Genomic DNA, 25,135 nt, shown 5'->3' with positions numbered 1-25,135 from the left:
TGGCAGTGAATGACTATTGCATGCAGCACTGGCTCCCTTAGTAATTTAGTGGCAGCCTTGTTATTTAGCTGCACAGTTGATGTATTTCATGTTTCTGTTATCTGTTGTACCTCACAAGCCCTGCTTAGCCAGGAAAGGGTGAGCTGTTCTTTTCTGCATCTAGTCTCCATTGCAGGAGATGCCTAGATCCAAAACTAGATTAATTGTCTAATTCTTTCCAGGGTATGAATGCTAATATAAAATAAAATGGTAAGTCTGACTGTTTGCAGAGTTCTGTGGTCTCAAGTAGGGGAATTTCTTGTATGATTTTCTTATTGTGGTTGCCTTCCACATCAATCCCATTGATGGCTCTGTAGATAAGTGTATTTTGGTCTTCATAGTAAGCTATTTTATGTGTTTTCCCATACTGATGGACATATTTGAGGTCTAATTTATGTGATAGGTCAGGAAGATCTCAGTGTTGAATATACATTTAACTTGTCTAGGCTGAGAAATCTGTCTTTTTCACTTCTGCTGAAGTGATTTCCTTCTTGATATGACCCCCTCTCCTAAAACCCATGGCCTGGTTACATCTCAGAACACTGGGAAGACTCAGCGTGTGATCTAAAGGGAGGCTTTTTGCATTTGAAATAGAATAGTGGAATGTAGGTAGAAAATGGGTGCACAATTTCGAAACTTTCTACGCTTGTGGGTAAACTAAACTCACTCGGGACCTGCAAATAGGTCTAAATGCTGAAAAGCCTTTTTCATCTAAACTTCTGTAAGTATGCATAAGCGCTCTGTGAATGGGTTGTGCAGTTGCAGTCTTTTATTAAATATGGTAGCACAGCTAGGACAGTCACCAGTGATGTGACCATGGATCTCAGAATATTTTCTCCATTACTTTGACCACCTTCACTGCTGCTACGTTTGAATGGACATACACTGCAGTCTTCCCAGGTAGCATAAAATATGCTTTTTAGGGCAAAGAAGCATCTATAAGTATAGGTAGTCAGAAATACTTGCCTAACTCTCAATGACAGGGCTGGCAAGCTCTATCCTGTGAGACATGCTTTTGCCCCAGAGTGCCATCTTGTTGGTGCCTTCTGTTCCCTGGGGCTGGATTGCCTTAGCTGGCTGTACTGAGGCTTGCTACTAAAGTCTATTGAAAAAAACCCTCAGTCTAACGACAAAAAAAAAAAGACTTTTCACAGTCTGAAAGGAGTACATCACTAGGAATACAAAACCCCTCTGTTCCAATCTATACAGGCCCATTTTTCACTTCCAAGACTTGTGGTTTAAGGTTGCACCAATAATCTTCAAAACCTGCATGGAACATAATCTGTTCTTCATAGAATTTGTTGCAAACCTTGTGTCTTGGGAGGACGGTGGAGGTAAATAGGGAAGCAGTAGTGCTTTCAACAGAAGTGGCGAGAGACTTAGAAGGTATAGTACGTGCACCTGCTGTCCTAGTTGTCATGACAGTCCTGAGCCTCTACAAGAGATTACCAGTCTCCAGGAATTACTCCACAACATTAAATATATGCTTCATCCACTTCTTGATTTTTAATTAATCAACTAGTTTAATGAGCAAATCATACCATGCTAGTTTTCTCTTGTTATGAAAAAAATAAGATTTTTACCAGTCGCTTTGGCTGGTGGTGATTGGCCATTACCCTCACTGTTGAATGCAGCTGGTCTTATGAACATTGCAACATATATCTGTCCCTAAGTAATGTGGGTGCACTGGCCTGTAGACATCACACTTTTCAGACTGAAAATGTGGTTGTGCCAGTGTTCTTTGTCCTAGGGGAGTTTCATATGCCTAATGAAGGTATACATTTTCCTGACAGATGCAGGAACTCTCAGCTGCACCTTCTTCCAGACTCCCCTCATAGCAGTAGAGCTCTGGCATGGCTGAATGCTGCAAATAATAGCATGGTGAAATACGTGTGACATTTGGTGTTTCAGAATACCCTTTCTGTGGATTACAAGATATCACTGATTGATATTGGGCTGGTGATAGAGTACCTCCTTGGTGGAGCTTATCGGAGCAGCTACACAAGGAAGCATTTCCGAATTCTCTACAATGATATCTACAGAAAACACAAGGTAAATTCTGTGAAATGGCTACCCCTGGTTACCAAGGAAAGCCAAAATGTGACACCTGAAAATACCTCAGATTGTCGTCATGTTTTTTCTGAAGAGTGTCAGCTAAATGTATGCCATGCTTGTCTGTTTTATGAATCTCTGCCAACTGTGGAGAGGTTGCAAATAAAACAGATGAATCCCTCCCCAAGGTACTCCCTGCCCCTCAAGACCACTACTGATTGTTAAATTAACTATTAGTTCAGTAACTTTACCTTTGTGTCTGGTAGCCTTGTTGTGTTCTTTGACTGGCATCCATCAATGAAGATGGATAAGGCTGTACCAACCACTATTTTCCCTTTTACAAAGCAGTTGCATGCTTCTGCTTTTGCAACTTGAACCACATCACAGAAATACTGAATTCAGCAGGCATTGAACTAGACTGAGAGCATGTCAGTGTGGCATAGTGAAGAGCAACACGGACATCCCTGTTTTGAGTTTTGAGCAAATGTCTTACCTTTTAGAAGCAGCTCAGTGCTAGTGGTGCATCTTCCTGCCCAGGCTATTGAGCTGTGTTTGCCTGGCAGAGCTTTTTCTGTGATGCAGTGGTCATCCCATAGGAAGTCTCATACTGGATGTGCCAGGCTGCACCCATGGTGCAGTTGCTTTGTGCAGGCAGAGGGCTGTGCTTGGACATGCGTGCTGTTCTGCACCTTCTAGACACTTAAGGTGTTTCACTGTACAGCATAGCATTGTGCCATGTCAGTGTTATCAGTAGCAAAACAAACCAACCTCTACAAACTGCCTCAGAACAAGAGTGTGCAAATATACCAGCACTTTCATTTTCCCCATTGACTTTCCAAAACCAGTAACTTGAAAACAGACTAAAGTTCTCAATAAGTTGAATATCATTCCCAACATCACAGAGGGAACAGATTTACCACTTAAGAATTCTCCCCAGTTTTTGGAGTAGAGCTGGACTTTCACTAAAGTACTTCCGTGTGTTAACAAACAACAAAAACCTCTCATCCCATGTGCTGCTTTCTTGACTGATAGAAGAACCTCAGGGTGATCAGGGAAAATGAGAAGAAATAATGAAAACTCTTACTTGGAGTGAATAGAAACACAGAGAAAGCGCTTCCTGTGTGTCACTGGCTTTTAATACAATGCTTAAAAGAAGATATTTGAATAGTTATAACACTTCATTGTGTTCTTATGAAATATGACCTTAACAGGAATCAGTGAAACCATGTAATCACGTAATTGCGAACTGCAGGGAAGAACGTTAGCGATTCAGCTGATAACATTCTTCCTATCAGTCAACACTGAACAAAATGCCCAGGAATGCAGATGTGCCATCCTTTTGAGGAGACGGTCAGCAAAAAGTTCAGAGAACTTTTGTCTTTCAAAGGGCTTATGGAACTTTTTTATAAAAGTAGGCACTTGGAAGAGCTTCCAGGCTGGGTGATGCAATGTGGTGCAAGTCCTATTGTTGTACTTGGTGGATGCTGTTGGGGAAATCAGTGTTTTGAATTTAGAGATTCAGAAAAATGTATATATTTTAAATTAGATGTGAAACTGGCTATTCTTTCTGTGATGGTATAGGCTCCAGTGGTACTTATAGCAATTGCTGACTCAATAGTCTTTGAATAACATCAGTTTCTACAGGCACCATTGCAGTCAGAGGTAAGTACAGGTAAAGTTAATCTCTAATTTGCATTTCTCTCCCTGTGTTTTATGGTATGCCTCTGGATCTAGAGAGTGCTCTCCAGCTTTTCTCAGAGCCTGTCTCATTCCCTTCATCAGAGTAATCAGACAAGTAGCAGAATGGGGTCTGCTGAAAGTACTTTGCATTCTCAGTTCTTCAGAACAGCACAGCCTTACAAATACAAGGTAATCTAATTGCTTCTTCTAGACTTTGCTTAGGACATATTAGGCTGCTAATCTTTTTATTGAGAGATTTTAGAAATACGTTGTTCAGGCTTTTAGTTATAATTGTATTTAAATTCCAGCGGAAGCAACATTTTAGTCCTCACTGTTCATGAAGTCTTGCAATTTTAATGTTGAAATTATGCTCAGACTCCTCCTGTGATACTTGTTAATATATTCCATCCATATATTGCTAAGGGCTTTTGTTCACTGCAATACAGTACCATCAAATTTCTGAACATCAGGCACTGCTGAAAACTTTTTATTTGGAAACAATTACAGGAATTCTCTGACCTTCCCAATGTTTTATCATGATTGCTTATTAAGGCGCTACATCGAGCCTGCAAAGAAGATGTACAGTTCTGATATCTGGAAAATCATGACAGAGTATTTTCTTTCAAAGAAAGAATGATAAAAGAGCAAAGGTCACCACACACATATATCTGACAGACAAAACAAAGTAGAATGAATTTAAATGGCTTTATTGGAATTAGTCTTAACCAAAATGAACCAATTACTGCACTGAGACAACCTCACTTATATCAGTAAGACTTTTTCTTTGCCTTTAATGGAGAAATATCCAGACATGAATGTATAGCAAGTTTACACTACAAGTGTGGCTGACAGTAGAAATCATCTTTAAGTATCACAAGTCCATAGTGTATGTTTGTTTACTGATTGATTTTTTTCCTGTTATGACACAAGTACAAGGAAAGAATGAAAGCAGGATCTTGGTGTCATGGGTTTGGAGACAGCCCAACACTGTGGAAGGGGAGGCTATAAATGGCACAGGTATAGAGCAAGGAATGTTTTTCCTCACTAATGTTACCAGTTTCTTAGCATTGGTAATCTGAATGTCTTTCTAACTCTGTTTTATGACTTAGATATATATAACTATCAAATAGTTTGCTACTAGCAATTCAGATTTTTGTGGGCTTATTTACATGAACCTGAACCTCAACCATTCACTGAGATTTTCTTTTTTTAAAAAACCAAATTTATAGGAAAGATCCACTGTTTTACATAAGTGTAAGAAGAAATCAAAAGATGATACAAACTTTGCAGAGAACTCTGAGTCATCTGGCTTTATCTACCCCTATAACGACCTCCTGGTTTGGGCTGTATTAATGAAAAGGCAGAAGATGGCCATGTTCTTCTGGCAGCATGGAGAGGAAGCCATGGTCAAAGCTGTTGTGGCTTGTAAACTCTACAGGGCGATGGCACACGAAGCTGAACAGAGCAACATGGTGGATGACACTTCAGAAGAACTTAAGAAGTACTCAAAGTATGAGTTCTGCAGTACTTAGAATTTTTTCCTAATCCACTAAGAGTTTGTAAGATTATTGGTCCCGTGGACGACAGAGTGTGAAAGAAATACTTCCAACTGCCCACTCTTCATATTATAAAATGGAGCTATGTATTGGTGTGCAGTCTGGTTGAGCGTTAAAGGAAAGCTGTTAGCTTGCTATCTAGTTGCATATTTGAAAATTAAAATATAGACAAATAATGCATGGCTCACTGTCTGCTAAGTGGTCAAGTGGAAGACTGAAATTTCCCTTACAGTTTCCCTTCCAGTTCAACTTGTTAAGAAGCCGTATGGCACATATGCTTTGGACTTTTCAAATCTGTAATGTGGTAATGAGCAAACTAACATCAGTGCTTAAATCCTGCTCTGTATAAGACCTAATGAAAAATGTATGCTGAAATAACTGAGTGAATAAAAAATGAAGTAGACCAAGAATTCTCCTCAAGTTTTTAGTTTCATGTTAATGTTTTCTGGTATTTTTTCTTGTTAATGACATATTTTAAGCTTTGTAGACATCATGCCTCAGATTCAGAGTAAAATAAGATGTGCTGTCAGGTTTTGTATGCAGCTTCAAAGCTTAATTTAAAGGAAGACATATCTCCCTTGGAGAGTCTTCCCTATAGAGATGTTTAAGAACCAGTGTAAAAGAAGAGGCTTTTGCAACTCCCTGCAATGCTTGCCCACAGTGGTGATGAGTCTGTTGTTGAAGGAAATGGCACAGAAGTTGATAGCATCCATTTTGATTGCTGAATGAGATTGACAACAAAACAAATAAAAAAATAGGAAACAGGATGACCATATATAGTAAGGTGTACTCCCCAAATTATTTTTCATTAGCCATATTGATAAAGCAACAGGAAGAATGGGAGAAGGCATATGGACTGAGATTGTTAGCTCAACTTTAGTTAATGGAGTTTTCAAACCAACCTCTTTGCAGGAGTCATTCTGAGTTTTGACTGATACCTGTAATATTAACTGTTAATTCACTTCTGCTCTAGGGAATTTGGGCAGCTTGCCTTAGATGTGCTGGAGAAAGCATTCAAACAAAATGAGCAGATGGCTATGAAGTTGCTGACCTATGAACTGAAAAACTGGAGCAATTCAACTTGCTTAAAACTAGCAGTGTCTGTGGGGCTGCGGTCTTTCATATCCCATACTTGCACACAGATGCTGCTGACTGATATGTGGATGGGGTGCCTGAAGATGCGGAAGAACTCCTGGTTTAAGGTAACATCACTCCAGCTTTTTCTGAGCATTTAGATGCTGTTTAGATGCTTTATACACGCCTTTGTGACAGTCATGAATGTGCTTCGTGCAGCTTTGGACAATGGGTTTAAACATGGATTGGAATGTGCACATTTAGGAGAGAAAAGAAAAGTGGGGAGGGACGACAGTACTTGCTTCTATTTTACTTTGCAAAAGCAGCTGTGGGATGACATTGGGAGAATACATTTTGTGAGGGTTTTTTTGCCATTCCCATTCTCTCAGAACCCTTCAGTCCCTCCCCACCTGCTCTCACTGCCCTGCATTGCTGGTTCTCTGGCAGAGCTGCTGACAGGAGCAATCCTTCTGGACATAGGGATCAGTACCTAAAGTACCTCTAGATGCCACTTTTCAAAGCTACAAAACAGTCAAGAGCAACACACTTCTTTGGAGGCTGTAGGAGTGTGATACAGAGATTCCCCACAACAGTGTTTCCCTCTCAGGCCAATGGAATTGCACTGGGTTTGTGCTAGCAGCATGCATGGCTGACTATGGTCTCAGGTCTATGCTATCACTGCTGAATTAATTTCCTGAATCTTGTGTCTCTCTTTTAGGTCATTATGAGTATTCTCCTGCCTCCCACCATCTTGATGCTGGAGTTTAAAAGCAAGGCAGAAATGTCTCATGTGCCTCAGTCTCAAGACTCCCACCAGTTCACGTGGTATCATGGGGATCAGAGCCCAACCAGCCCTAAAGATGCCTTGTCTCTGGTTAGTCTGTGGTGATCAGTCGTTTGAATGTCAGGGTCTGTCTGTTTACCGCAGTATAATCCTGAGGAGTGAGGATGGAAGTGTCGGGGCCTAATTCTTGATAAGTAGGGGTTTGATCCCTGGTTTGGATACTGACTGAAGTGACCTTGGACAAGTCACTTTGTCCTAGGTGTTGCTTCTGTCCTGGCCATAATGAAAAAATCCTTCCCAACCTCACAGAGGTACGGTGAGATTATAATTTTCTGTCAGTTACACAGGTATTTTAGGGCACAATGTCTGTTCAGGCTGCAGATAAATACCTGTGTAATCTTGTATACCAAACAGTCTAAGAATGGTTTAATGTCATATACAAAATCGTATCCGTAAAACCCAGTTTAGGTTGCCCAGCCAAGCTGCCCAGAGCCGGGGCAGCAGAACTGAGGCACCCCAGGTCCCATCCTCACCAGCTCGCTCCTTCCTCCCACTCAGCCTGGCCAGCAGCTTCTGCTCCATACTGCAGCCACAGCCCTTCCCCCTCTCCATTGCCATCCTTCGCTCTTAGCCTCTCCTTGGGGTTTTGTTTTCTGACTTACATCATAGCTCTCCAGGAGGTCTAGCTCTTGCCCCTCTTGTTGAGGAGCTGGGTATCTCTACTGATTTGCTTGAGCCTAGCAGAGGTGCCATTAAAGCACAGGAGAAGCACTGTGCTTTTGGTTTAGTCACCTGAACTGAGTCCTGAAACACTCTGCAGGGACCTGTGGTTGCACAAAAGTCCTCAGGCCCGTCTGTGGGGAGCCTCCAGCACGGTGAAGTCTTTGCCTTTTTAAGGCCTGAATTCCCCCAGACTTCTGCCAAGCAGAATTGTCTATCCTTTTTATCTTTTTCCACAAAGCATTCCTTGAACTGAAAATTTCCAAAAGTTTTCAGTCTGAGGTAGACTGTAGATACAGAGAATTTCCATCCCGAAGGGTAAATGTTGGTGAGGTGCTAACCAATGGAAACGGGATTGTCAAGTGAGAGCTGTCAGGCAGTCTGTTTTGCTCTGCTTTGCTTATCTTACACCAGATAAGCACTGCAGATTGCTTGGGACCTTTTCAGTAAACTTTCAACTTCTGTAAAATAAAAAGGAGTGGATTGTCTTTGAGGGCTTTCACAGCATTATGGTAGGCCTGTCAATGCCACGCTTGTGTTTTCTCCCTCTGATGATGAAAATGCTTGAAGCCATTATGTCCTGCAGTGCCTGTCTAATATAGTCAGTTCAAAAATGTGTTTTATGGAGTTAGTTAACAGCTATGATACAGAGGATAGGCCAATTGTAATTATTTGCAACAGAACCAACCCTGCGGTATGGTGGAAGGCAACACAGCAATGCACATAAGCACTTTTCTTGCCTGCCTCAGGTGGGGCTGCTTCCTTCCTGGACTAGCAATAAGCCTAACTTCTGATTTTATCTAATATAAAGTGTTGATGAAAACAAAAGGCCACACTACAACTTTTTCTTAAATAATCTGATATGAAATATTATAGTAAAATCTACAGGAAATTTCAACAGCATACATGTGCAATATAGAGCATGTTTCACACACAGTCATGAATTCCAGCAGCTGGAAATTGCACTCTTTCATGGGATAAATTCTTTCCTTTACCTTGGAGGATCTGATGTTAACACACTGGGATGATTTTGTGCATCAAATGTTCTGGTTTAGCACTTTTCTGAGTCTCATGTGTAGTAGGCATCAATATGTCACATAGAAAGTGTTGTACTGCAGATGTCTAGTAAGTTTTAGCATTAATATTAGCCAAAGCAATTGGCCAACACTGAAACAACTGAACAAGGTAGTTTGGTTCTCTCAGCCTTGCCCAGGCCTCTCTCCTTCATCTCTGTTCAGCACCTTCTGGTTTTGTCAGTTGCCCATTGCAGTGTGTCTGCAGCTCTTAGGCTTCAGTGGCAATTGAATAGTTGTACTTTCAGAGGGCCACTCAAACAAGTGTCAAACTCTGGATATAGCATCAAGTGTGTTTGCTTTTTTGTAGTTGTTGTTTTGGTTTTATTTTACTGAAGATAATAAAAAGAAGTTGCATGCATTTTTTGTAGACAGGTCTTTGTAAGAGAATATTTCATCCTCATTTTCTAATCAGGCGTACAAGACATTGAAAATAGCAATTAGATTCTGTATTTAGAATTTCACTGTCTTGACATTTTCTGTGCATTTTTATACATGAGTGGAAATGTGATGCTCATTCCATTATTTCAGAATGAGCCACAGTTGTCAGTAGAGTTTTAAGCTAACACAGTTATGTTGTATTGGGAATTTCTGTATTTCACAGATGGGGAAAGTGAGACACAAAGTGATTAAGTGATTTTGCCTAAAGACTTAATGAAATATGTGGCAGAAGCAGGAGTGGTTTCAGGTCTGCTGAAGCCCAGTCCACTGACTGTAGTCATAAGAGCAAACTCTAAATGAGTATTTATAGTGGAAAAGCATGCATGTTAATTATTGCAAACAAGATTGTTGTAACCAGACAAAATCAAGTTACAGTAATGGTTTGTATGTTCAGAACACAGCTCAAACATCTGCATCTGTCTTCCCTCTAACATGACACAACCTTTGCAATTAGACCATGGTTTCTTACTTTTAAAATGGTGTTTCCTTTTAAAGAAGGATTATGACGTGGAGAAGGTTGCTCAGAAGATTGATGAAAGCCAAGTAGATGGTGGACAAGGAAACCTGCCTGGCATTAGAAAAATCTATGAATTCTACAATGCACCAATTGTCAAGTTCTGGTTTCACACGGTTGGTCATCATGCTAGAACTCACACTGCCAAACCCCTCCTTTTATCCTTCAAATACTACTTGATGCTGTTTTTACTTTGCCTAGAACGGATTTGCAGCCGCTTAGCAGTGGGGGTGGATGGGAAGACATTTGAAAATTTATCTCACAATTAAGTCAAGTGTTTTGCTGCTGAAATCATGCAGCTGCATTAAAAAAAACAAAACAAAACAAAACAAATGAAAAAGAACAAAAAAACAACTATAAGGAACTAAAAAATACCCTGAGCACAGCTTTTTACAGAGGTTAATTGCACATGTAGAGATAGATTTGAAGCTGGCCTTAAATGCCTTAAATCCCTCACAGATATCCATGTCCCTTTCTTTAAGAACTGTTTCTGAAGGAGTGAATATTAATCTATAGAAGATAATTTACTATAGAGAAATGTGAATTTATTAAACAAATTTTGGTAACTAGCTCTGTGTCAGTAGAGTTTAGGATGTTTAATATCAAGCTGTGTGTTGGCTCAGACCACCATGTACATAAACTGTTACTCCTTCAGCAGGGTATGGTTGACTGCTTTATAGGTTGTTAATCTATTATCTCAGATACAATTATAGCATGTTCTGTTATCTTTAAAATATGTGCTTTCGACATTGTTCTTCCTGTGTTTTGGAATGTACTGATTAACAAGGTTACCAAGTTAATGAGCTTAACTGGTTAACCAGATACATGTAGCTCTGAGGATGGTTACTTGCTCCTACAAAAAGTTAGAATGAAAGCATAGCACTGCCCTTAACTTTAAGTAACAGTGTGCAGATAAAATAGTCTGTCTTATGTATGTGTTTAGGGCCTAGGTGAACATGCACTGCAATAATTCATCTTCTGCTCCCATTTTTTCAGCACTAAAGCATCCATTTCCAAATGATGTTTAAGCATATTCCCATAAAAAGTGCTTTGGAGAACCGGAGGAAAGATTGTGGGCTTAAAAATCTGACAGTGCTCAGTAGTTTGAATGCATATAGTCAGGCTAATCATTGTTAATATGTTTGCAGAAATTTGTTCAGGATTTTTGTGCGTACGGATTATGTATCCTGTGTTTTGTAGATGGCATACATGGCGTTTCTAATGCTCTTCACTTACACTGTGTTGGTGAAGATGGAACCAAGACCGAGTGTGCAAGAGTGGCTTGTTATCATTTATATTTTCAGCACTGCTATTGAGAAAGTCAGGGAGGTAAGCTTTTCCATTCAAACTTCTCATCTATAGGGGATATATTATAAACCAGAGACTACCATAAACAGAAGAATGCCAAATCCTGCATTCTTTTTATAAAGAATTTAGCAGAGGAAAGAATTGTACAGGGCGTTTATTTCTGAGAGGTCTTTTATATGAAGACCAGCGCTTGGGCTTTGAAAATGCATCTTAAAGTTTGTCCTTAAATCTCTATTTTTTCTATGTAAAGCCAGTGGTAATGACACTTGAGAGTGGTTGTGCTGAACTGAGATCTGCAGCCCTCATGTAGGCACCTGTTTCTTAATTTTTTTTTGGTGGATGATTTGATTTCTTATAACAAATATAGAATTTGCCTGTTTACTTTGAGTGTGGACATTGTAATCAATAAATAGATGTTGTGCATAGAATAATCTGTGGCTCTCTGTCAGATCTAAGTGACCCTCTATAAACAAAGCTGGGGAGAAAACCACCATCAACTTTTATTGCTGGATTCATTGAGCATGGAAAAATGATACTCCAATCAAGATTAATTGCTGTTATTTGCAATTGATTAGAGCTAAGCTTCTGAACACAGCTTGCATTCTGAACCTGAGGTTGGGGACAAATGAAACTGTGTATTTCCCAAATTATTGTATCTGATTGGACATATCTTCACTGTAGAATTGGCACATAGTAAGCAATGGTAGTGTGAATTGTCTTTTATTTGAAGTGCTGTACTTTTAGAGGAATAAAACTGCAGCAAAGTTCTGAGTGAAGGATGCTGTTACAACAGCTCACTCAGAAGACTGCAACATCAGTACGAGAGATGTGAGAGTTTTCAAGGGGCAGCAGGAATGCTGGGAATATACCAAAGCTTGGATAAACATAAAAGTTCTGTGGTTGTGTGAGATAAAATTGAAAATATCTACACAAGGATTGTCTGAGAAAAAAATTGTGAAATAGCAAGCACTTTAATCATGGTTGTGCAGTAGCATTGTTTTGATGGTGGGACTGTAGAAACATCAGCTCTTCTTTCTAGCACTAATGTTCATTGGAGACTTCGAAATTCATGTCTTCTACTTGATTTTTCTTTGTCCATGTACTGGTTCTGGTCTGCTGGCAAAGACTTTGTAGGACGCTGTGTCTTACATGTGCAGCTAATTAACTGCTGAGGACCTTGTTACATATAACTGCAAACCTCTATTTCTCTAGATTGTATCAACTAATTGTTAAAGCCTTGGGCCCTGATCCTGCAACTGGTTCCCCATGTGAGTTAGTCTGGCTCAATTGAGTAGGATTACTTGTTTACATTAATGTGTTCATATGTGTAAACTCTTGCAGGATCAGGGCATAACATTTCAAAATCTCTCCTTTGCTTGGTACTTATCAGTGTGATCTTACATAGCGCTGACTTGCAATGTGCAAAGGTTTTATTTATGGCCTCCCAAAGCTTCCACTTCAGACATTTGTTCAGTGAAGCTTAAAATCCCTTTGGGGCACCTCACAGTTGGAGGAGTGAACATTTCGTTCTTTACCTTGCTAGTTGCCTGTGCTCCTTTTTTTAGCATGTCCTTGGTGGAATACAAGGATCTTTATATTTTCAGTCTGAAATAAAAGACATTAGTTATTTTCCCATCAGCAAGGTTAGGTTGGTACTTTCCATGACTTAGGGGCTTTTGAAAGGGCTGTTGCAGGTTGTGGCCATTCCTCTAGAAAATGCTTGTTAAATTATAATGATCTGTATGCATAACAGTTTTATACTGGCTGCTTTTTTCTGCTGAGGAAAATGCTCTGTGGTGAATGGGTTTAGGCTCAGAATACTTTTTTCCTTGGGAAGAGCTATCCTATTTGGTGTGGCATACTTGAGCAATATGACACTATAGAGTAAGCACAAACCTCAGTTAATGCTGAATGTCAATTTGCACTACATGAGCCTGGGGAAAAAAAAAAGAAAAAGAAAAGAAAGAAAAAAAAGAAAGAAAAAGGGAAAAAAGTTACATTCCCAAATATCATGAAAAAATTTGGATGGAAAAGGTTAAAGAATGATCTGTGATTGTAATGGAGTTCTGTTGGATTTCCACCCCCCCACCCCCCCCCCCCTATTCTACTCAGGTATTTATCTCAGAACCTGGAAAATTCCGCCAAAAAGTGAAGGTGTGGATTTATGAATACTGGAATTTTACTGATTCTGTAGCTATCATCCTGTTTATGATTGGTTTTGGCTTGCGCTGGTCCGATCCCCCTGTTCAGACTGCAGGGAGGCTACTTTACTGCTTGGATATAATATTTTGGTATACTCGGCTCCTTGATCTTTTTGCTGTGAATCAGCATGCTGGCCCATACCTGACAATGATTGGGAAAATGGTAAGTATCATGCTCTGGGGCAATATTTTTGTCATTAAGGCATCTATTGAGGAATGTGTAAAGGTCAGAAGTGACAGAAAATAATGATGATTGAAGGAGAGGTCACCTAATAATTCATTGTGAACGTATTACCTGAAAATACCACATCTTTTTCTATTTGTGAGTTGACCATAATCAGATTTTAGTCCTCTGTAATTTATTCATTATTTGAATTTATTCACAAAAGCCATTTTTGCTTCATTCCTTAGAGAAGTGTTGCATTTGAGTGGAGTTTCTGATCCAGCTTGATAATAGGAGAAAGAAAAATCACTGTCTCTTGCAGACGGGCTCGCTACTATAGATAATTCCCCTAGCTCTTGGAAACTGTCTCATTATTATTTTACATTTTGATCCAATTAATTATATTCCATTTAAGCAGGCAAAATTTCTCCGAGATCAAAGTTAATTTTTTTTTTCTCTTTTGGTACAAGAACTGCTACTGAACTGCTGCCTAGTCTTGAGGGACATCTGCAGATTCCCACTGTGATTTCCCTTGGTTATTGGGAACTGTCTTATTAATACTTTTATATTCTGTCTTGCATAGTAATTCTGATTCAGTGTTAGAAGGCAAAATAATTGTCACTGCTATTTCTTGCTGTTAGTTTGGAAGAAATACCGCTGAGGGAAAGGACCATCTCTGCATTTTTCAAATCTTGCTGAAGATCTTGAGAGGGACTTGAGAGACAAGTAGAACTTGTGGCCTTGTTAGTCCAGGATAACTTTAATGTCTATAAAATACTTGGGTAGTCCAGGTCATAGAAATAAAATATCTGTATTTCCTCTAGCATATTAGATTATTAGCCCTGGTTTTATATTCTGCTTTGTAAAAGCAGTGATTGATAGTCTTCCCTGAAATGTATGTCTCCTTTACGTATAGTTAACCCAGCTAATTCTTTCATGCCAACATGTCTTCCAGACAGCTAACATGTTCTACATTGTGGTCATGATGGCCATCATCCTCTTGAGCTTTGGAGTATCACGAAAGGCAATCCTTTCACCAGAGGAGCCTCCTTCCTGGACTCTGGCACGAGATATAGTATTTCAGCCCTACTGGATGATGTTTGGTGAGGTGTATGCTGGAGAAATAGATGGTAGGTAATTTTCACAATACAGCTCAACAGGTTAAATTTAATATGTGCAGAAACATGTCCACTTCGGGCTACTAGAGTTTTTACTACGTGTTGAGTCTATTCTTCCTCAAACAATTTTGATTCCAGTATATGTATGTCCTCAATGAGTAATACTGCACGAGTAAAGGTGAGAATATTAGCTTCTTTGTTAAAAATAAAGATTAAGCTTTAAAACCTTGAAATTTAGCTTTTCACATGAAGTAGATTGCAAAGCTCAGAGCAAAGCAGATAGGAACTAATACTAAGGTAGTTCATGGTCAGCGGGTCTGGCAGTGAAATGAATTTCCAGTTGGTCGAATCCAAAACTGATGATCTCTTGGAGAAAAGATTACAAAGTTGCCTTAAAGGAGGAAAGAATGAAGGGAAAACAGAAGAGGAAAAATAAGAAAGAAAAAATATTTTTCACCATACTAAGAGTTGCGAGGCATAATTCTTAAACACATAAACCAGTTGAACATGGGAAAAAGAGAATCAATGAATGTAAATAGGAAAAATGTTATATCTTGATTATGGCTTTGACATTGTCTTAGTAAGAGAGAAGAACCAGGCACTACAGGAGGTATCTCAGCATTATAGGTGGAAGGCACTCTTACGCAGTACTCTTACGCAGTACTGATGAGTACAACTAAACCAGTCCCTAAAATAGAGAAGTAGGTATGCAAATAGGTACAGATATTTGAGATACATAGTTCAACATAGACCTGATTCATTAAAATAATGTAAGATATTACATCCATTATTGCTGAGTCATGTGATGGCTAGGTATTTTGGTTTTATACATCAAAATTCTTTTAATGAAAGCAAGCTCTGAAGTTTCACAGTTTAATCCATTTAATCACGTATTAATGCTAAACCTTTAGACATTTGATACTTCCCAAATACAGTTATGATTTCTCTAATAACTCATTATGCTGAGGTGTATGTCCTGAATTTAGGGCTACTGCCTTATAAATCTGTTTTAAAATTCCTCAAAGGTGTAAAATTTGATTAAAAATTATAAAGACTGAAAGGTATTTATTTTGACAATTTGAAAACATTAAGAAGGATCCCTTAATTTCTGTGATTTGTTACTTCATCTCACAAATACTCATAGCTTTATAACTTTTTGCACATGAATTAATCTGGTCTTGCTGAAGCTCTAAAGGAATAACACTATGGTAGTGATAAAGCAGCCTTTGTGCTGTATGCTTTCCACAGTGGAGTCAGTGAAAGCTTTGCCACTTGCTTTAAGGATCAAAGATTTGGATTTCAGTTTACTTTAGTATGTGCCATTTCCCAAATATATTTCAGCTGCATCAGTTTTGTCCTTAACAAAAAGTCAGGGTGACTGATGTAGGAACTGATACATATGAAATGTTGTCTACAGCTTCTGAATTGCAATGGAATCTATGGAGCATTAATATCATGAAGAGGTCTTAGGTCTCCTTTACGTGGAGGTAGACTTTTTACTTGAAAATTTAGTGATGTATCTCTGTGGAAGTAATGAGGACTTTTCTGTTTCTTGCTGGGGCAAATGGGGAGCACGTTATTGCTGTACTATGCTCTGATTTCCATGCTAACCGTGATCTATATGTCCTTCACTTTCAGTCTGTGAAGCCAATGAAGACTGTCCTCCTGGCTCCTTCCTCACGCCGTTCCTCCAAGCTGTGTACCTCTTTGTGCAGTACATCATCATGGTCAACTTGCTTATTGCTTTCTTTAAGTAGGTACCCAGGGTATGTTGCTGCAAAAGCAACTAATAGATGTTCTGACAACATTTCTGCAAAAGGCTTTCACCAGAAATGCCCCATCGGGGGTGTGTTGATGGTGGTTGTTACCCCATATTCCATTATGGTCTGGTGAATAAAAAAAGAATGGTGGAAGCAAAAAGGTGGGAGGAAGGGGTTGTGAGAAGACGTCTATAAACTGTTTAGCCATTTAAACGTAATCTGACTCTGTGAAACTAAACAACTCCAGCTGGCAAACAAGCAACATTAATTCAGCTCTCAAGTAATTGGTCCTTTGTCCCTGAAAGTTGTATTTGTTGTGCTGAGAGCCTATATAATGTTCAGCATAGGGCAGCCCAAGATTCAAATAGGCAGATAAGTGGAGAAGGTATTCAAGAGAAGAGGATAATGACTTTGTAGGAGCCTGCTTTTCCTTGGAAATAATTTGAAAATTCCTGTTGTTTGGTGCAATTTGATATGTTTTAGTCTGAAATCTATCAAGTTCTGTAAAATACTAGTAAAGAGCAGTTTAATGCAAGTAGTTAATGTTTTCTTAGCATTCTAGTATTTCTTGGGAAGAAAAAGTCAGCTGTAGACTAAAAAAATTTCAAATGAAGAAATGTAGTGATTAATATTCAAGAAAACGGAATGATCAAAACTCATTCTATTCCCACTTCCAATTAGAAATCCCTTTCCTGAAATTGTGGCAAGGCATCATTTTTTTTTTTAATACACAGCTGTGAAATTGTAATTTAAATTATTTCTAGATTTAAACCTTCAGCAATGATGATATGTTAAATCTTCTGCCTAGTGATTTGATTGTACCAGGAGTGGGAACCAAAATGGGTATGAGCATTGTATTTAATTTGCTCCCAGAAGCAAAGCTGATGTTTTTGTGATTATATACTGGTATAGTATGATGGTGCAACTGAAATTACAGTACCAGAAACCACAAAGTTGCTTTCCTGTACTTGGGTCTATAACAGTAGATTCGGGAAGTTATTCAGTGCAATAACAGTCACATTTAGTAACATCAGAGCTCCAAAGAGTACCCTGCAGAAGAATTGCTCATGTAATGCCTCTTGCAGCAAGTATTTTGTTTAGGAGGAGTGCACAGAACTGTTTTGTTAACAGTTAGACTGACTCCTACATTTAATCCAGTCCAAAGAGGCAGACAATGTTGAATTCTCAGTTAGGCTATGTATTAAAGTTTAAATAATCTGGCTGAGATTTCAAAGCCACTTCAGGGATGTATTTTGCCCAGTTCCCATTAATGTGAATGGGAATTGGATCTCCAAATCCGTTAGGCAGCTTTGAAGATCTCATTCTCAGCGCACTAGCTGCAGGCACATGCTGCTGCTTTGTTAAATGAGAGTTGCTAAGCTGATTTACCTCACTGGAGGGATGGGACTTTTCTTCAGTGTCATATTAGATCTGTAGACAAGCATCTTGTGCCATACTGGGAGTATTCCTCACAGGAGTGTTTTATACTGCCCCCCCTCCATCTCTCTTCTCAGTAATGTTTATTTCGATTTGAAATCCATATCAAACAAGCTCTGGAAGTACAACCGGTACCGCTACATTATGACCTACCATGAGAAGCCATGGCTACCTCCACCTTTCATCCTCCTGAGCCACATTGGACTTCTGATAAATCGCATCTTCCACCATCGGCCCCCAAATGAGCTGGATCAAGAGGAAGGCGACGTTGGACTAAGTAAGCTGGGGACCAAAAGAAACAGCTGATTAATGTTTTGCTAGCCTCCCATCACTTTGTAGCTCAGTTCCTCAAAAAAAAAAAAAAAAAAAGATAGTCTCTGGGTGGGAGACTGTTTTTATTTGCAAAATTGAATTTAACCTGCCTGTCTGAGAACTCTTTTAGGAAAAAGTGACTAGGGGAACGCTTTGCTTTGTATTTGGCTTTTCCTGTGCTACATACTGTGCATCAGTCAAGACACATCACAACTCTGAGCTGAAATAAAGTGACAACAACTTATTCTGTAGGATTGAGTAGCCTTATTTTGAAAGAAAGTAAACAATACCTGAGGTATACATTTCTGTACATTTGGTCCTGAGAAGACCAACAATTCCATTTAAATTGTCCAGAGAAAGTAGCTGCAGAGCCCAAGGACAGAGGAGATCCAGTGATGGGAGGTGCAAAGAGGGAGAGGGCCTTCCATCTCCTCACTGCATCCTTCCCTTTGTGCACTGGTTCATCACTGTACCTTTACCCTACCTCCTTCACCCTTCCTAACCTGGACTTCTCCATCCTGGGGTTCTTCCTAACACCTCTTCAAGGCGATGCCAGTTCCGTATCTTTGTTGCCAGCTCCTGCAGCTCTGCTGTGAGCAGCCGTAGCCACTCTGGGAAGAGGACCACAAGATATTGGGATGAGTACGAACACGCAGTAGTAGGGCTTGGTGGCTGGTGAGGTGAGGCAGGGAAATGGGGAAGAGGAGAGGCTGGTGACTATAACCTTGTCCGAAAAGAAATTTGGAAATGTTGATGCATGGTGTTATACAGCCTCATTATTTGTGATGTGATATATCCTTGATGCCTAATAACAGAAGTGAGCAGACCCTGCCTGAGTTACGCTTCACTAGGATTTTCTCTGCTGAACATGAGTCCCTGAAGATATCTGGCATGCTCACAGGTGGTTACAGAGTTCAAAAATGGGCTTAACTAATCAATGCTGAGCTTCTTTACTGATGCTCCCAGGCTCAACTCCTCCATCATGACTAGATACATCAGCCTGCCTTTGAAGTATTACTGCTTACTTTACATGCATGCATAATATAAGTTCACTGACACAGCACAGAGGGCGTCTTACCTGTGAAGTGCATTAGGCACAAGAACTGAAACACTGCTTAGCACATCTAAGAGTCCTTGGATAGAAGAGGGCTCACACGTTGCCTACACTTCTCTCAGAAAGAGGTTTTTTTTTTCCTGCTTATATACCTTTGTGTCCCTTTTCTATATGCTTATGGGTTGCTTGATAAATTTCTTCTATAATTTTGATGTGGTTATAATTAACTGGCTTTAGCAATGAGGATCCAGTGCCACCCTGTGGAAAACTAATGAAAATACCAAAATACAGAGTAAAATCTTGGAGGCAAGAACACAGATATGGGTTAGGCGGTAAAAAAGACCCTAAGAGGTGATGAAGTCTGATTAGGAGTGAGAGGGGGACCCCAGGATACTGCAGAGGGCTTCCCTGCTGAGCCGTGTGTTGCATCCGAGTGCTACAACCTTGTAACAAACACTTCCGTGTCGCTTGGTGCAGATACCCCCCCTAGCAAGTAGAGTGAGGACTCTGGTATGCAAAAAGGGAAAGAAAAAAAAGAGCTTGGAAGATGGAGAGTTTGGATCAGAGAAGCAGCTTTCCACTGTATGCATTTCTTCATACTGACTTAGAATCAATCTGTTCTCTCAGAAGTCTTGGTGTGAATAGCATCATGAGCAGCCCAAGCTGTGGAGTTTCAAACTTTTGAATGTGTTCTTTTTTGTCCAACAATCTTGCTTAATGTTTTGTACATATGAACATGTGAGACAATTAGGTGAAAAAAAGCTTTGTGGCTTTGAGTACCTGAAAGGACTATAATTACTATAGGTAACTAGCCCTAAATGAATGCCTGGACCAAAGTATAATGAAATCTTTGTTTTACATATCTATGTCTAAGTCTGGTGAGTGACACATGTATAACAAAATACAGGAAAAAGTTTGGAAGAAAATATGTCTTTATGAGCAGCCATTTGGGTATGTGTTTTTGAGGCTTTAAAAGGGAGTTCACTGGAATTTTTGTCAGTGTGATTTTGCTCTTTGTCTAAGGAAAGATAAAAAACTGTTCATATGTTTTTGGCATGTTGGGTGTATATATACATAAGCCCACATTCATGAAGTTAGGTCTGATTCATTCTTGTCAAGGGTGGGGAAGGAAACTGGTTCTGAAAGATTTATTTTTTTCTCATGGATGCTTATAAACAATTGCATTCATCAACATGCTTTGTACTGACTCCTGCCTCCTTTGTTCAGAGCTGTACCTGAGTGATGAGGAGTTAAAGAAGCTCCATGACTTTGAGGAACAGTGTGTGGAAAAATATTTTCATGAGAAGAATGAAAACTTGAGTTCCAGTGACAGTGAAAGGATCCGTCTGACAACAGAAAGGTGTGTTTTTCTGCAGATTTGTGCTTTTCATATATATTTGTCAGATAAAAAGTAATAATAATTTTGATAAACTAATGCTTTTGGAACAGGTTGTAGCCACTGTGAACATAAGGAGCAATAACATGTATAAGCATTGCTAATTTGATGGAAATGTATCTGTTGGAACTGCATGGCAGGCCTGGTTGGGAAGCCTTGCTGGCAGAATTGCATCCCCAGACGTGTGCAGGTGATTAAAAGGATACAGCAAGGTGTTGCTCAGTTTCACTTTTGCAAACCAGATAGCACCATGAAAATGTGCCAGAGTATGACATGCAATACACATTTTTATTTAAAGGCTTGGCAGTGCAGAAGTGCTGTGAGAGTATTGCTTCTGGTTGAGAGTAACTGCTGTTTACAGAAATAACCATATAACCATTTTAGCCTTTTCTGCAATGTAGTGTCTTGGTTTGCAAAATGGCAATACACAACTGTCAACAGGGTTTCAAAACTCTCAATATATGCCTAATTTAGCTTTCTTTTGAAATCAATGGCAAAACTGCCAGTAAGTTTAATGGGAAGAGTTAGAGAAAACGAGTACTATAAAAAGTCTTACTGAATGCCAACACTGATCTCATCTAATAAATTTGTTTTGCCAGGAGAAAGATAGCCTCTTAGTCTTTGCCTGTCCATACTCTTATTTTCTGCATACTAAAACAAAACACACAAGCAAAAATAATGTCCTCTGTAAAAGAAATAAGTAGCTTTGTTCAAAATCTGCAGAATCGATTATAGCAACAGGATTTCATTTAGCGGATAAATATAGATCTGGAAAGGATTTTTTTTTCTGAGTGCAAAGGTGAAACACACTTCACAGCACTGCATAACATTAATGCAAAGAATTTACATACTTTACATGAATAAAACATTTTATAACACTGGTCTTGGATTTTGTTCAGCTATTGATTAAATACCACATCCTTTAGTTGCTCAGTGACAGAGGAAAGGAGGAACTTTTGCTCGTTGCCTGCAGTTAGTCTATCATTGTCTTAGTGATAGAGTACCAGAAAGAGTATCTTCAGGGAACTTGAAGGTAATGATTTCATTAAAATCATATAATTCCAGGCCAAGAAGTTCTTGCGCTGTTCACTGGGGATTTGAAGACCATAAAAAAAGGCTTTGTTTTTTGGGCAGTTGAATTTTACCCAAAGATAACTGATGGCATCAGACATAGAGAATCTGTTCCCACAGGCCAGACAGGTTCTTGGGAAGACCCTTTTCACATCAGTATCCAGCGTTTGAGAAACACAAGAGCATCTGTAGGTTCGTGTGAGCCTTGTCCTTCTCATGATTGCACAAGAAATGTAGAAGTGAAGGGTGACTGGCTGACAAGAACTGTACTTTACAGCATTTTACATTTTCAGCAATATCCAATGCAGGGTTTCCAAAGCTGCATCCTGCTCTCCGTGGTTTAGTAGTTCTACGGCAAGGAATGGACATTGGTAGGAAAATAACAGTTTTTGAAATAGATACTCCTTGAAAAAAAAGCCTGTGTCTTTAAAAGTCACTGGCTGTGGGCTAGTAATCTGAAGGACATGTAAGTCTGGATGTTTTTTGACAAATATAGGTATTTGTGGGAATGGAAGTCACCATTAGTAAAAAAATAAAGGGCTGTTTGAAACTCTGACTTTTTGAAATGTTTTAACAGCTTCCTTCATCATCGGGCAAACAGAAGTAAAGATCTGTGTTTTGGTATTTTAATTATATTTTCTTTTTCCACCTAGAGTGGAGGAGATGTTTCTGCAGCTTAAAGAAGTGCATGAGAAGGTATTTTATATCAAGGAGTCTTTTCTCTCCCTGGACAGCCAGTTAGGACATTTGCAAGACCTGTCTGCCTTGTCAGTGGACATCCTGAAAGTGCTTTCAGCTGTAGACACCTTGCAGGTGGAAGAAGCCTTACTGGCTGACACAAAACATCGAACCTGTAGGAAGCTGCCCCATAGCTGGAGCAATGCACTCTATTCCAAGACCTTGAGCAGCCTGGAGTGTCTGTATGACAAGAAATACCACTACTACAGCATGCCACCTTCCCTTTTACGGAGCTTAGTAAGGAGTCAGTGGCCATCCGAGTGCAAAGACCACATACTGAGGACCAAGAGTAACAAAATGGTAGAAGACAGCTCTCGAAAGATAGAGATAGAAAGTGACACGCTCACTTCGGGAGTATCCTCTGAGACCAAGTCAGCCACTAGATATGGACAATTTTTGCTGGTGCCCCCTGACCATCAGGGAGGGTCTCTTTCGGAGGATGTCACCTTAAATATGTCCTTTTTGAGCACTCCTACCAAGTACAAGGACGATGCGTTCAGAGATGTACTGCAAAGTAACATTATGGTGCAGCAAAATTTGCAGAGTGTCAGCCTTGTTGGAAAAGAGTCAGAAGATTATCAGTGGAACCAGAGAGACTTTGTTCCTCATGTGCCGTCAGAAAAGACTAATGCCATAGAGACTGATCATCCTCTTGGTCTCCAGTCATCACTGTCTATTGGAGAGAGTGCAGCACCCTCCTGTGATGACAGGGAAGAAACTGAAGGTGGTTATGTGAACTGGGGATTCTCTGAAGGTGATGAAAAAGGGGTTTTCAGCTCACAAACAAAGAATGTGGCCCTGTGCATACATTCCACCTATAACAGTGACTGCAATTGCACGGGTAGTCCTCCCAGGCATGTCCAGATAAGAGAATCAAAGTCCTTTTCCTACAACTCCAACAGATCACCTCACAGCAGCATCATCTCTCAGAATAAGCTGAAGCGCAGCACCTCCTTCTGGATCAGCCCACTCTGGAGAAACTGGAGTTTCTGCAGGAGCAACAGCTTACAGTCCTCTAAGAAAGAGGAAAGAGGGAAAACCTTCAAGGCCATAGGTGGTAATTTTAAACCACTACACCTGCATAGTACTTTTTACTGGAGAGCGCAAGACATTATAAAAGTGTTTCCTTTGAATGGAGGAGTTATTAGCTGCAGCTAAGGATAATAGCAGGAAGCCCAGAGTTACTACTTCACTTTCTTTGTGCTGGGTCTTCATGCTGTAGAGAATTTCTGAAGTGTACCTGGTATGTAAACTGCAGCTCATCTGTTGTCAACCACGCTGATTCTCCCCATCTCAGGGGATCCCTGTGGCTGTGGCTACACAGCTGGGGTTACAAAGGGACTGTGCTTGCTCCAGGAAAGTCTTCTGTTCTGGAGATGCAATGCAAGAGTTGCAGGAGCCAAAATAAATTGCACAATCCGTAAGAGATTCATTAACAGTATCTTAGGGTAGATGGGTGCATGGAAAATGAAGAAACACTTGCCAGTTTAAAACTCTTCCTGTCCACCACCAAGTTTGCTTACCAACAGCTAAAATACAGCAAATTCCAGTTCTAAGTATGAATAGTGTAAGATGATGGATAACATTTGCTGTTTTATGTCTTATGATGGTGCACATCTTTGCACTGAACTTCCTGAGTATTAGCTTTGGCTGTCACAAGTCTTCTCAGCTTGCTTTGGAGATCTGCCAGCTCTCAGTCTTATCAGATCTTCTCTCAGTAAACAAAAGCTCTGCAGCTTAATGGTGTTTTTTGACTCTTTCCCACAGAGCCTTTAGGATCCAGTGAGCTACGCCACAGTGAGGCAACAAAAGCAAAACAACAGAACAGAGACAGAAAGTCTGGCAAAGGAAAGATGAATCAAAAACCCCTTCAGGTGCCGGTATGTGCAGATGTAAAAGAATCACATATCCCATAGTTGTCTTTTTCATTCATTAAGAGCAGTTCTGCAGTGTTGCTTAGTTGAAAATGTATACATTGAAAATGCTGCACACAAATTGGGGCACCTTTTTTGTGTGTCTGGCTTTGGTTTAATTTCCCTTTTGTTTGAACGTGTGGATTTCAGTTTTGAATGTGTTGAAGTCTATGGGCTTTGCAAGATAGTATACCAGGGGTGTTACTGAGTTTTCACAGAAAGGGATCAGTCCTTGCACTCTAGCTGGCAGGAGGACTTGGGGAGGCTTCATATGATCTAGGATAGACTGAAGGAGTGGTGAGCCATATCCAGGTGGTGTGCAACTGTGAACCAGCAAGCCAGGCCTTGTAATGTTGTCTCCTGCCTACAAAAGTCCCACAGACTTTTCTCTGAATCCATCATTTAGCACACTGCAGACAGCGAATTGATTGTGTCATATGTATAGGGCAAATTTCATAACTGTATGTGTGTATAAAAATCTATTCATAAAGTTATAAAGAGCTTCCTAGGATCTTTGTCATTGGAAGGAGTTCTCTCTGTTTAATGCAATGAAACTTTTAAGACTGATTTATTTACATAAGATGCTCAGGTCAGCAACAGATCTTAGACTTGAAGTTTGAGATCTGGTACCTCTGCAGGTATTCTGAGGGACTTCAAAATTTGTTTTAAAAAGCTGTAGTGCTAGATCTTTCATCAGTAGTGTTTACTAGACAACGTCTTCTCCAAGTTAC

General features: G+C 39.8%; 1 protein-coding gene across 1 annotated transcript in view; it reads left to right on the top strand.

Moving 5' to 3' along the window:
- The window catches only part of TRPM6 (transient receptor potential cation channel subfamily M member 6), a gene marked incomplete at its 5' end in the record, with an annotated part of 71,436 nt that overhangs the window by 23,897 nt on the left and 22,404 nt on the right, over positions 1 to 25,135 (top strand). The window contains 14 exons of the mRNA XM_037374204.1: positions 1,951 to 2,091; positions 3,826 to 3,960; positions 5,001 to 5,281; positions 6,301 to 6,529; positions 7,120 to 7,275; positions 9,915 to 10,049; positions 11,134 to 11,262; positions 13,354 to 13,605; positions 14,561 to 14,735; positions 16,362 to 16,476; positions 17,998 to 18,197; positions 20,514 to 20,646; positions 22,407 to 23,545; positions 24,259 to 24,371. Of these exons, the coding sequence (XP_037230101.1) occupies positions 1,951 to 2,091; positions 3,826 to 3,960; positions 5,001 to 5,281; positions 6,301 to 6,529; positions 7,120 to 7,275; positions 9,915 to 10,049; positions 11,134 to 11,262; positions 13,354 to 13,605; positions 14,561 to 14,735; positions 16,362 to 16,476; positions 17,998 to 18,197; positions 20,514 to 20,646; positions 22,407 to 23,545; positions 24,259 to 24,371 (3,333 nt within the window). The remainder of the gene's footprint in view (positions 1 to 1,950; positions 2,092 to 3,825; positions 3,961 to 5,000; positions 5,282 to 6,300; positions 6,530 to 7,119; positions 7,276 to 9,914; positions 10,050 to 11,133; positions 11,263 to 13,353; positions 13,606 to 14,560; positions 14,736 to 16,361; positions 16,477 to 17,997; positions 18,198 to 20,513; positions 20,647 to 22,406; positions 23,546 to 24,258; positions 24,372 to 25,135) is intronic.

Source organism: Falco rusticolus, chromosome Z (assembly GCF_015220075.1).
Source record: "Falco rusticolus isolate bFalRus1 chromosome Z, bFalRus1.pri, whole genome shotgun sequence".
In the NCBI taxonomy this organism is placed as follows: domain Eukaryota; kingdom Metazoa; phylum Chordata; class Aves; order Falconiformes; family Falconidae; genus Falco; species Falco rusticolus.
This window is presented reverse-complemented; position numbering and strand designations above follow the sequence as displayed.